Consider the following 13,775-nt stretch of genomic DNA (forward strand, 5'->3'; position numbering starts at 1 on the left):
TTTGATTCCTAGTAAAAACTTTGGATCCGTAGTAGAAACTAATCTCGTTCCCAGATCTCTTGTGGACGAAGCCGAAGGTGAGATCTGGTCAAATCCGATTCTACCACGTGATCGCCTGTCAGGAATGTGACAGGCCAGTTAAGAGCGCATGTCCGAAAGAAATTATTACCCGGGCGTATAAAACAAATATATCTTGAGCAACAACATTCGAATAACAAACACAAACACAAATTCCACGGACATTTTCTGACATTGTCTGATGTATTTACAACTAAATAGTCAATTTGAGAAACTATAAAACAATAATAAGCTCGAGCAAATTTATTTTTGCCTTGTTTTCTGATGTATTTACGTCTTTACAATCAATTTGAAAAACTATAAACAAAAAAAGCTCAAGCAAATATATTTTGACTTGTTTTCTGCTTTGCATTCGCCAGATATTTGTCCTGTTTAATTCATATATTCCCGCACGATGAAATGCGTCCCTATAAAAGAACGGAAACCGGGAAAACTTATCACTGAGTTGTTTTGTCCCGAGTTTGAAATTATTTCCAAGGCTGTTCTACTTCCTTCTGTTCGCATATGTATTTCCTCGGCACTGACTGTTTACTTACTTGCGGTTTGAAAGAATTCGAGGAGTAGAAATGGAGGAGGGGGTGATCCCCTTCTTCCCCCCTCTCCCCCTCCCCCTCTCCCCCTCCCCCTCTCCCCCTCTCCCTTTTTACGCCTGCTACGCAGGTTATCACTTGACCAGATCTCGCCGTCGGCCTCGTCCACAAGAGATCTGGGAACGCGATTAGTAGAAACTATGGATCCGCAGTAAAAAACTCTGGATCTGTAGCAGAAACTTTGGATTCAGAGCCAAGCCGAGAGAACGCGTCTGCTGGTCCGCAGTCTGCATTTAGCATACGCCGTTACAATTAAAATACCCTACCAACTTGTGATGCTGATAACTAATCAAGAACGCGGTTAGGGTAATTCGCAGGTGAAAATAAAGCATTTTAATCAGTAACACCACTTATTTCGTTTACAATTTATTGTATATTGTTTATCGATAACTTGGTCAAAGGCTGCGTTCTGCTGCTAGCCAAAGGCCATTTTCTTACAGTTTAATCCGCGATACGGTTATTATACAAGTTAAGTATCAGATAATGAAAATCATTGGCTACCGGCTAGCCGGCTTGCTGATTACATTTTTTCCTGTTAATTTACATCTTTTTCTTCTTTTCTTTTTAAATCATTAATTTCCTTATTCGCATTTATTTCTTTGTTATCATTAATCGATACAGGTTTGTTCGTTGGATTATTTGGTATGGTGGTGTACTGTTTCCATTATTTTGTAGCCTGCCTAAGCGGCTTGAACGTCATTTAAAGGTTCTGCTGAGTATTCCTCAAGCAATTTTGATTACCTGGAAACAAAAGGACGTTTTGATTGCTAAGACCGTGTCGATGAACGTCGGCTGCAAGGATATTTTGCAGCTGTTCTACCCTAACTTGCCAGGTAAGCTGCTGGTTTGCAGGCTGGACATTATTTCCAATCACTGCAAAACTTTCTGTATGCTGATCACTTGGGCGTACACAACAACCAGCGGTCCATAGTGAATTAGGAATTTTTACGGTGGGATTATTCCGTGGAATTCCCTTAATATCTTCTGCGATAGACTGAGGGTTGCCCTGTTGTCCGCCAACGCGCATAAAGGAAGTGCCGGTTAAAAGATACAAAATTCCAGAATCCTGAACCTGCTGTCCCTGCTGCTGTACCTGTGTGCATCGTCTTGCATACCCTCGTATCCTGTATTCAAACGTTTTCCACAGACCATTATTAAACTTGTTTTTCTGTGGAACATGGTTTGTGTACGTGAAAGTGGAAGCATAACGCTGAGCGTTATTTGAGAAAATATTTGCTGGGGCCAGGTGACCTCGTATCTCTTGTTTCCGACCATTGTATAAAGCATCACTTCCTTGTGGCTGGACACCTTAAAATGAAAAAGTGAACGAAAGTAATTAAAAAAAAACTTTCCAAAAACAGTAGTTAAGTACAAAGTGGCCACATATGACGGACACAAAAAGATAAATGTTATAGTTTCATTTTTAGTGCGAAGTCCGTAGGACGAACAACTATTCATTTAGGTAAGAAGGGGGCATGATATTTAACGTAAGCATAAACTGGTAAATGTTATTTCTCATGAAAAACTGCTACTGCTACTGCGAAGAGAGAAAGAATGATTCAAGGCCAATCGTGTAAAAAATATTCTATTTCAAACAGAAACGGGCGAAAAATATTTGAGAATGAAACGTGGGGACGCCTTTTATTTAAAAAAACGGGAAAAACAAAATTTCGTTTCCAAATCAAAACGGATACTTGTGGACGGGACCTAAACTGCACTACTGACAAGTCTAATTATAGTATTGTGCTTTTAGGCTGTTACAGAAGTTAACAAACTTTACCGTAAGAAGCCAGCATTTCTTTAAACCAATCACAAGTAGCACAGAAGTTAAAGGCGGTTGAGGATTCAAATTTGTCAGTATGAAGTTCGGCTATTGAAAATCGAGCTTAAAAAAGTATTAAATATAGCGGAGGGTATTTGACTGCAATGATAAAACTGTATCATTTTTCGACCTGGGCTTTATAGCAATTCTTCCTCTTTCTTTTTATGAGTACTTTTAACAATTGTGGTGCTAAACCCGGTTTTTTCCGGGATTTGAAGGAGCGGTCATTGAACCACCTGTCCATCTTGAATATCGACTGCATTCTGTCAAAGCTAATCAAAAAAAAAAACATGATCAGATTTTGGTGCAAAATTGGTGGTAAAACAGGGCAATATACTTGTACTTGATCAAGGTCTCATTTCCAGGGTTTACAATTGATTAACACCAAAACCTTTCCAGCCAGTAGAAGGGATGCACAGAGTGGAAGGTAGCGAGAATTAGAAGACAGAGGAAAAAGAAAAAAGCAATGGGGGCAAGAAAAAAAAAATCGGTACGGGTCGGCCAAAAAAGTCCACATTTTGGCTTATGCGCATGCGCCAAAGTAAAATATTGTATACAGACATGGCCTCTACATCAAAATCTTGTTGCAGTGTGAAAAAGTGCTTTTTAGCAATGTTAAGAGAAATCGCATCGTACCACCAAAAAAAATAATATGACGGTTAAAAAAACCCCGATTTTTCGAGTAAATTCACCGATTAAAGGGTTGAATTAAAGGAAACCTCAACAAAAATAATCGTTTTCTTTGCAACTATTTGATGGAAATACCAGCATAACGCTTTCTCGTTATCCTACTTACTTTCAATTCCGGTATTCCAGTAATGGAGTACCACAATAGGTCTACTACCTTATTATAGGAATATAAGGAAGCATTTTAACAACGCGAACAAAATTTACGCGTAATAAAATTAACGCGAATTTAAGAAAAGTTCTGGTTAGATGCTTAAAGTAAACGTGTTAACATAATTTCCTATAATAAGGTATTTATTTTGAAAATAATTAAGGGAATGTTAAAAGCGCTACCCGGCCCTGCTCTCATGTCTTCAATTACAATACTTATTACTTGTGTATGTTTAATTACTTATATATGTTTACACGAATTTTTTTCTTTCAAGTAACATACATAACAAAATCAACCAAGAATGAAAATCAAAGCCGGTAAGTTATGTTTATGAAAAGACGAGCTCCTAGAACTCATTTCATCCTGCAGTTACAACTGTTTTTGTTCAGTATAAAAAGTGGCGACCAAAAACTGACTGAAGAAATTTAAAACACTAACCCTTACACAAAAAGGAACTTTATCTTAAGGAAGACTTTTTTGTGCTTATTTAAATAAATTACCTGGGGTTTGTGTCCATTGTACGACACCATATTTTCTGCCTCCTGGAAAGTATGCGTTTGCCTGTGTCAATTTGTAGGCTGAAAAAACCGCAATTCCATAACGTTCGTCGAACATGGTAGCGTAGAAGGTCTGCTGAACCTGCTGATTCGGTGGTTGGCAGATGTATTTTAAATTATCGTTGCCAGTGCGCAAACCTTCTGGTTGTCGTCCGCCCACAAAAAATTGTGCGTAGCATGGTCGTTCATAAGGATACTGAATCATTCTTCGGATCTCTGTGCCATCTTGGTTGCAGTCATCTCTAGTGTTGTTCTTACTGCTTAGCGTACGACCACTGCTACCTAGTTGACAAATAAAAAGTAAATACAGTTACTCGACACCCCGCTTACTCGAACTGTTATTCGTTTCCCTTCAGAGTTCGAGTTACCGGGGTCCTACTGTAATATGTTTTCAATATCTTTCGTACACGCAGTGTTGCAATCAGTTACGACTGTGTTCTCTTTTGTGGTCACGCCATTTACCATTAGAAGATGGGAACTAGTAGCAAATACACCGGCGTAACAAATACCAAGCAAGCGCGGGAAAACGTGCATGGCTTCACAGCACATGCTCCACGTCCAAAACAAAAAGAGGGGGGGGGGGGGGCTTGATAATTGTCATATAAAATAGAGCCTTTTCTTTAGGTGAAGTCTGCAAATACTGGGAATTTCGATAGAAATGTCGAGCAAAAACGAAGTAGTAAGTGTAGATGGAAAACTTTTCTTATATTCCCTTTTCTTCATTATGTAGATATAGCGTCCCTTGTTCAAGGGAGGGGACTAATGAGAAATTACCCTTTATGAAAATAAATTGAGAACCTTCCTGTCTAGTGTAAAACATTTTCAAGCACCTCCCCTCCACAGTCCTCTGAAAATTTAGGTACCCCTGATTTGACAGTGGTATTAATTAGTTGACAGGCCTACACTACTCCTATATTTACATATCCATATTTATTATATAAACTTCAGTGAAATACCAGGAAATCTTTCACGCGAAAAACTCATATCTTCACACGTGAAAATAACATATTATTTTCACATATGAAGATATCGATTTCGAAACATTTTCTGACAAGTTTGCCCTGTTTCAATGCTGAATAAGCCAAAGTAAATCAATATTAAGTCGAAACATCTTCGGATCTTCCTCGGTAATCTTCGGAAATTTTCGGAAAAGTTCGGAAAATGTTCAGAAACATTTGTACGACCTTCGGACAACATTTTGCAAATCTTCGGAAATCTTCCGAAAATAGTCGGCAATCTTCGAAAAATTGTCAAAAACATCCTAATTAGTAGGTTTATATAATAAACAGAATATTACATGGTTGCTTGGAGATATGAAATTTATCTTCTCGTGTTCAAATTGATATCCCACTCGTTCGCTGCGCTCACTCGTGAGATATCGATTTGAACACTCGAAGATAAATTTCATATCTCCGCGCAACCATGTAATATCCTCTATGTAATAGCCAATTTAGAGATTCGCTTTCAAATTCATATTTCACATATGCTTTTCATTGCAAATATTGTAATTTCAGGGTAATTTGTGTTAAGAAAGTTGTCAGATGTCAGAAAGGATGATAAGATCGTAACACACGGCTCATTTGCCAGTTCTACATAAATTTTGGCTGTTTACCAGTTGTCAGAAAACTTCCACCAAACCGTACTCTTTTGTTGGAGAAAGTAAATGTTTCAGGTAAAGAAGATTTATTGCCATTCTTTTTTAATTTCATCAAGTTGAGGGGAAACAAAAATCATTGAAAAAGATTGAAATTTGAAAACATGGATATTTTCAAAGATGATCTAAAAGGGAGCAGGATCATTGTCAGTTGTCAGTGAAATTTTATCATTTGGCAGAAGTCGGTTAAAATTTTTGACCGTTTAACTCAGTAAAATTAAATTAAATTATTTTGATCTTTTGCCATGAGTTGTATCTTAAAAATTTCGCCTTTCAGTTTCAGTCAAACGTATTTTTCACCATCGCCAGTCGTCAGTAACGATTTTGAGTCCTAGACGCGATCATTTTTTAAGTGAGCGTTTCATAAAAAAGACGTTTCTAGTCATGAGAGCTGTTCGAAATACTTTTGCGATGTTACATGACGGGACGGATGGATTTTTAATGGAACGGCTAAAATTGCATTTTTATTCAAGAAACAAACCGGCCAATAATTATTGCATCTAGGAAAGTGGATTTTCTGTCCACTTTCTATTGACCTTTGAATTTGGAACGTCAAATCCTGTCTGATATGTTCATGCCAAGAGAATGTTCATGCACACATGTCAAAAAAAATTAACACGACTGACAACAAGAAACAACTAAAGGCTTAAACAAAATTACAAGCTTATAACTTCTCGTGATTAAAATCTTCGGTATCCAGACAACGTTTTTTCTTTGCGAACCTTGGTTGTGTGCAGATTGGGACTTGTGTTGTGCAAAATAAGTTACGTTCTCTTTACTTACCACTCTCGTTCTTCTCCATAGATATTCCTTCAGCCTCAGCACTGAACGTCATCAGTACAATAATAAGCAGAGAGGGTAAAATCTTCGCAACAAACGCTTCCATCCCAAAAAAGAGCAAGTTGTAAACACCGCGCCAACAATGAATTTAAGAGAAAGCAAACCTTTTATTCACAGCCAAAGCAGAATGGCGAAAATTTGCCTGTTAAAAATTAACTTATTCTCAGAAAATTTTTCAAGAATTTTGCCGATTGACTAGATTGTCCAATCACGAGGCAGGATTAAATGTGTTGACATGCATCGAGAAATATTCAACCTGGGGCACTTAACTGTTGAGAAATTTAAAATATTTTTTTCTCATGTGGAATTGGTTAGATCAGAAATGATCAACGTTAGTAATAAGTAAAAAATTTAACTTATTCTCAGAAAATTTTCCAAGAATTTTGCCGATTGACTAGATTGCCCAATCACGCGGCAGAATTATGTGTTGACATACATTGATAAATATTAAAACCTGGGGCACTTAACTGTTGAGAAATTCAAAGTATTTTTTCTAATTTGAATTTGGTAAGATAAGAAATGAAAAACCTTAGTGAAATCCCTTAAAACTTAAAAAAAACTTTATTATGTTTCAATTCCTTTAAGGCCAAAGAGTTATGAGAATCTGTGGAGCCTATATCAAAAACATCTTACCAAATGGAGGCAGGTTAAACAACATTGGACCTTAATAAACGGACAAAGAAACCTTTTGAGATATTAAATTTCAAGGAAAAATGGATCTTCGAGGAGCTTCGCGAAAATATATTTTCTGTCTAGCAATCGGTTTTCACACAAGAAATGAGATTTTTTGATACATCGTGGTTCCCAAATATCTTCTTTCTCAGACATCCAGAAAGGTTCCAGTTTAGTGGGGAAATTATTCTTAGCAACTTAAAATGTTTCAGGTATATCCGATCCGATAGATCTAGAAAATAGGTTTTAATCTTCCGACTAATCGAAATACCCAGGTCTCTATGAGAATTATGTTTAAATCTCAGTTGAAATGAAGGAAATTGCGTTTTTAACATCTTACAACCAAATGGGAGCAGGTTGTACTTTGTTCGACTTCAAACAATGGACAAGAAATATCTTTTACGTGATTTGATAACAAGTGTGGGAGGAATTTCTAAGGAGCTTCTGAGAAAGCGTATTTTCTTTCAATTTTCTACTAACAAACTTAATCTTGCTTTTTGATATGTTCAGACTTTTATAAAGAAAAAGAAAAATCAGTTTTATGTCCTTGATAGGTTAACTCATTTGAAATCTAATTAATAATCACAAACGAAATTAACACATACAATAAACCCAACCGAATAAATTAAGTTCGACATATATACTTGTCTATTGTTCTTATTTTCGAGAATAAACAATTTTATCAAATTTGACATAAGCGTTTCTAAATCTTCCCATTGTAAACTTGACTGTTTTATCACACAGGCTATCTATTTGCTCGAGGACGGTTATTTTTTTAGACATTCAAAATATGGTCTACTTGTCTAATCAAGGAAGCTTCTTACTTCCACTTCTGTCAGATTATGCACATTTTAAAGAAAAAAAATATTTTGGCGCGCCTTTGCTAACGCCGTTCCTCATTATCACTGATTTAAACTCTAACATTAACAATCCAACTGAGATATATTTAAAGTACATTTAAACTCGACAACATGGCAATTGAAAATAACTTAAATTTGAACAAAATTTGGTAAAAACAGGTATCTAGATACAGTTTTTCGTTATAGTGGGTTAATTATGTGCTGGTAGATTCTTGTATCATACAAGATAAGTTTTTGTCTCTTACCATTCTTGTTTCCAAGTCTTTCAGCCACAACACTGGCATCATGAGTACAATAACAAGCAGAGAGGGTAAAATCTTCACAACGAACGTTTCCATCTCAAATTTGAGAAAGTGCCGGATAAAGCAGTTCCAACACAGAATTCAAGGAGAGGCAAGCCTGCAAATCCCAGCTAAGGCACAATAGGGCAAATTTACTTTATTAAAAATTACGTTTTGCCCAGAGATGTTTCGAGAATTTTGACGATTGAATAGATTGTCCAATTACGCGTTAGGATTATGTCATCGTTAAATTTCATCTGGAGTACTTCACTGTTCAAACATGCAAAATATTTCATCTAATGTGGAACTGACTTGATCAGAAATGATGAACGTTTGTGAAATCCCTTAAAACCTCTAAGGAAGAGCGGTTTTTAAGTTTTTGAAAACATTGAAATTTTCTAAGATGATCTGAAAGGGAGCAGTATCTGATCATTACCATTTGCCAGTAGTCAGTTTAAATTATGATCGTTCATCTCAGTTAGGAATTAAATTCTTTTGATCTTTTGCCATTAGTTGTCAGTTGAATTTTTCGTCTTTCAGATGTCAGTCAAACGTATTTTTTACTATCGCCAGTTGTCAATAACGATTTTGAGTCATGAACACGATCATTTTTTAAGTGAGCTTTTCATAAAAATGGTTTCTAGTCAGAGCTGTTCGAAATAAAAATATCATAGTTTCAATGTTCCTTGACGGCCGCGGGACGAATGGATTTTTAATGGAACGGCTAAAATTGCAATTTTATTCAAGAAACAAAGTGGCCACCGCATTAAGGGTAAAAACAAGCTGTTTACTGCGATGGACTTAAATACGAAAATACAAAATAATTGTTGCATGTGGAAAACTTAAGTGGATTTTCTGTCCACTTTCTATTGACCTTTGAATTTGGAACGTCAAATCCTGTCTCATATAATCATGCAAATGTTAAAAAAGAAAATTAATGACTGGTAACAGAAAACAACTAAAGACTTGAACAAAATTACAAGCTTATAACTTCTGATGACTAAAATCGTCGGTATCCAGACACCGTTTTTTCTTTGTCAAACTTGGTTGTGTGAAAGCTTGTGCAGATAGGGTCTTGTGTTGTGCGAAATAAGTTTCGTTCTCTTTACTTACCACTCTCGTTCTTCTCCATGGATACTCTCTCAGCCTCAGCACTAAACGTCATCAGTACAATAATCAGGAGAGAGGGCAAAATCTTCCCAACAAACGCTTCCATCTCAAATTTGGATAAAGCTGGACAAAGCAGTGCCAACACAGAATTCAAGGAGAGGCAACTTGTAAACACTGCGCTTACTAGTACAATGAATATAAGCGGAAGCAAGCCTGCTATTCACAGCAAAAGCAGAATGGCGAAAATTTGCCTGTTAAAAATTAACTTATTCTCAGAAAATTTTCCAAGAATTTTGCCGATTGACTAGATTGTCCAATCACGAGGCAGGATTAAATGTGGTGACATGCATCGAGAAATATTCAACCTGGGACACTTGACTGATGAGAAATTCAAAATATTTTTTCTAATGTGGAATTGGTTAGATCAGAAATGATAAACGTTAGTAATAAGTAGAAATTCTTAGAAATTTTTCCAAGAATTTTGCCGATTGACTAGATTGTCCAATCACGAGGCAGAATTATGTGTTGACATGCATCGATAAATATTAAAACCTGGGGCACTTAACTGTTGAGAAATTCAAAGTATTTTTTCTAATTTGAAATTAGTTAGATAAGAAATAAAAAACCTTAATGAAATCCCTTAAAACTTAAAATAAAAAGAACTTTATAATGTTTCAATTCCTTTAAGGCCAAAGAGCCATGAGAATCTGTGGAGCCGATATAAAAGAGATATTGCCACATGGAAGCAGGTTAAACTACATTGGACCTTAAAAATGGACAAAGGAACCTTTTGACATATTAGATTTCAAGGCAAAATAGAATCTCCGAGGACATGAATCGAGAAATATTCAACCTGGGGCACTTGACTGTTGAGACAATCAAAATATTTTTTTCTAATGTGAAATCGGTTAGATCAGAAATGATAAACGTTAATGAAATCCCTTAAAAGTTCAAATAAAAGGCACCTTATAATATTTCAATTCCTTCAAGGCAGAATGGTCATGAAATCTGTGGAGCCTATATAAAAGACATTTTTCCAAATGGAAGCAGGTAAAACTACATTGGACCTTAATAAACGGATAAAGGAACCTTTTAAGATATTAGATTTCAACGTAAAGTAGAATCCCGAGGATCTTCGCGAAAATATATTTTCTGTCTCTTTTTTATTTGCTATCGGCTTTCACATAAGGAATAAGGCTTTTGATACAAATCATCGTGGTTTCCAAATACCTTTTTTTAGACATTCAGAAAGGTTCCAGTTTAGTGGGGAAATTATTTTTAGCAAGTTAAAATGTTTCAGGTATATCCGATCCGATAGATCTAAAAAATAGGTTTTAATCTTCCGACTAATCGAAATACCCAGGTCTCTGTGAGAATTATGTTTTAAAATTCAGTTGTAATGAAGGAAATTGCGTTTTTAACATCTTAATACAACCAAATGGGAGCAGATTATATATTGTTCGACTTCAAACAATGGACAAAAAAATCTTCTACGTGATTTGATAACAAGTTTGGGAGGAATTTCTAAGGAGCTTCTGAGAAAGCGTATTTTCTTTTAATTTTCTTCTAACAATCTTAACCTTGCTTTTTGATATGTTCAGACTTTTATAAAGAAAAAGAAAAATCAGTTTTATGTCCTTGATAGGTTAACTGAATTGAAATCTAATTAATAATCACAAACGAAATTAACACATGTAATAAAGCCAGCCGAATAAATTAAGTTCGACATATATACTTGTTTATTGTTCTTATTTTCGAGAAAATAAACAATTTGATTAAAGTTGGCATGAGAGTTTCTCAATCTTTCCATTGTAAACTAGATTGTCGTATCACACAGGCTGTCTATTGGCTCGAGGACGGTTCATTCTTTGACATTCAAATTCTGCTTTATATGATTATGTACATTTTAAAAAGAAAACAAATTTGGCGCGCCCTTGCTAACGCCATTCCTTAGCACTGATTCACTGAAGTTTAACTTGAATAATGCACCTGCGATATATTTAAAGTAGATTTAAACATGACCTGACAACATGGCAATTAAAAATAACTGAAAGTTGAACAAAATTTGGTGAAAAGGGCCACAATGTATTAGGATTGTCGATCGGTATCTAGATACAGTTTTTCGTTATAGTGGGTTAATTGTGTGCTGGTTGTTTTTTGTATCATACAAGACAAGTTTTGTCTCTTACCATTCTTGTTTTCGAGTCTTTCAGCCACAACACTGGACATCATGAGTACAATAACAAGCAGAGAGGGTAAAATCTTCACATCGAACGTTTCCATCTCAATTTGAGAAAGTGCGGGATAAATCTGTGCCAACACAGAATTCAAGGAGAAGCAAGTCTGGAATTCACAGCCAAGGCACAATAGGGCAACGTTACCGTAATAAAAATTACCTTATGCTCAGAAATGTTTCGAGAATTTGGACGATTGAATGGATTGTCCAATTACGCGTTAGGATTACGTCATCGTTAAATTTCAACCGGAGTACTTCACTATTCAAAAATGCAAAATATTTCCTCTAATGTGGAACTGACTCAATCAGAAATGATGAACGTTTGTAAAATCCCTTAAAACGTATAAGGAAGAGCAGTTTTTAAGATTTTCGATTTGTTTAAGGCCAAAAGGAATGAAGAGAATCTGAAGCCTATAATAAAGACATCTTACCAAATGGAAGCAGGTTGAATTATATTAGAACTCAATAAACGAACAAAGAAGCCTTTTAAGATATTAGATTTCAAGGCAGTTTATGATCTCGGTGTAGCTTATGCGAAAATGAATTTTCTGTCTCTTTTTCTATATTAATCGGTTTTCACATGAGCAGACTTATATAAAACGAAAGCCACCGCCAATGTTAAAGACGACAATCTTATGACATGGGACATGGGATTAGGCTTACAGTTATATAGCCTTCTACCGACATTCAAAATAGTCTCTGGTGTGGTGGGAAAATTATTTCTATCAATTTAAAATATTCAAGATGAAAACTGATTTAAATTTAAATCATTTTGTTATAGTTTAAAATGAATTTCAGGTTAAAATCATATCTAGAGATTGTTTTTTTTTGTTCAGTTTGTTCAGTGTTTATTTAAGGATTATGCTAATAAATATGGGACAAAAGAACACAAATCAATCGTATTTGAAATTATTTTCACTAATAGAAGCTGTTTTTTTTTCTCGAAAGTCAGTACGAGGTTTTTTTATTCAGGTAACTACTCGAAATACCCAGCTCTCTGAGAAAATTATGACTGGAACTTAGCTGAATTTTTGGAAATTGCAATTTTTTAACATCAAAACACCAAATGGTGGCAGGTTAGACTTTGTTTGACTTCAAACAATAGACAAGAAAATCCTTTTAAGCTATTGGATTTCAAGATAAGGAGCTTCTTACAAAGTTTATTTTTCTGTTTATTTTTATTGCGTGTAAAAATACATGGAACTTTAATTTCTGTCACTCATTCGCTCGCTATAATGTTGGCTAATTTGATAAGATTTGTCACTTGTCAATCTTTTAACAGTCACCTTCATTTTAATATGTTCATTGTTCACATCAGGGCTTATCATTTTCATCTTTTCGCTACCATATATACCCGTTTTGCACAATGCCCTTTTAATCCTTATTTTGGGAAAGAGTAACATTTTTTCAAACGTCCGTAGTAAAGATGTCAGCTTTGTCAACAAAGTTTTATATGGGGAAGCTCTGCCACAGGGTCCAAACCTTTACCCCTTTAAGAAATTTTAAGAGGTTTAAAGAAGGGATTGGAGGAAGAAAAAACATTTCAAACACCACCAGACAGTTGACCCCCACGCAAGAGCACTCCAGGTTGTCAGGGGACTAACTGGTGTCCGTCTACCAATTTCTAATTTAAAAATCACATTTTATCTCCAATATTTCTTATTTCTTTAAATTTTACTAATCCTTTGAGAAAAACTATCTCCTCCCCACATCCCCGAAAATCACCCAAAACTTTACAAAACGCAGCAAAACATAGACATATAGGATAATGAAACCGTTTTTGGATTCCTTTCACAGCGAACGAGATATTTCCGTTAAACCCATGTTAAGCGGTGAAAAAACGGCCTTCAGGTATAATCCCCCCTTAATATACCTCCCATAGAAAATGGTTAACCTTTCAGGCACCTGAAGTAAAAATACTACATCTCTTTTCTAAACTTTTCACTTGAGCAATCCCTTTAAATATTTTACCTACAATAGATAAATAAGACGTTCGGTGCTTCTGTTCGAGATAGTTTGAACGTCCTTTTAAATACCAAAATGACAGTTTTCCTACCCTTTTTATACTTAAACGTGTGATATCCTTACCCTTTTCTATACCTCCAGCTAGTCTTAAAAGAGTATACCACTTTGAGACGGAGCCTTCCCGTAAGCGGTACCGTAAATGTTGAAAATTGTAATTCGATTAATCAAGAAATCGTCAGATGTCATTTGTCAGTTCTACTGACATTAAAATT

The 13,775-nt window shown here is 35.5% G+C and overlaps 1 protein-coding gene across 1 annotated transcript; it reads right to left on the minus strand.

Annotated features, from left to right (window-relative positions):
• Positions 1-1,368: 1,368 nt before the first annotated feature.
• On the minus strand, positions 1,369-9,513 carry LOC144667188 (uncharacterized). The gene is made up of 3 exons (XM_078528596.1): positions 9,306-9,513; positions 3,829-4,167; positions 1,369-1,976 (listed from the first exon to the last, which is right to left on the minus strand). Exons 1-3 carry the CDS (start codon positions 9,406-9,408, stop codon positions 1,369-1,371), a joined length of 1,050 nt encoding a protein of 349 aa, XP_078384722.1. The 5' UTR covers positions 9,409-9,513.
• Positions 9,514-13,775: the final 4,262 nt, after the last annotated feature.

Source organism: Oculina patagonica, chromosome 10 (genome assembly GCF_052425735.1).
Source record: "Oculina patagonica isolate OP01 chromosome 10, crgOcupat, whole genome shotgun sequence".
Taxonomy (NCBI): Eukaryota; Metazoa; Cnidaria; class Anthozoa; order Scleractinia; family Oculinidae; genus Oculina; species Oculina patagonica.

Bases quoted from the DNA above. Each gene is read 5' to 3' on its own strand.
- LOC144667188 (XM_078528596.1), bottom strand. From the start codon at position 9,408: ATGGAAGCGTTTGTTGGGAAGATTTTGCCCTCTCTCCTGATTATTGTA. The intron at 4,168-9,305 runs GTAAGTAAAGAG...TTTGTCAACTAG, and splicing joins CATGGAGAAGAACGAGAGTG to GTAGCAGTGGTCGTACGCTA. The intron at 1,977-3,828 runs GTAATTTATTTA...TTTCATTTTAAG, and splicing joins ACAATGGACACAAACCCCAG to GTGTCCAGCCACAAGGAAGT.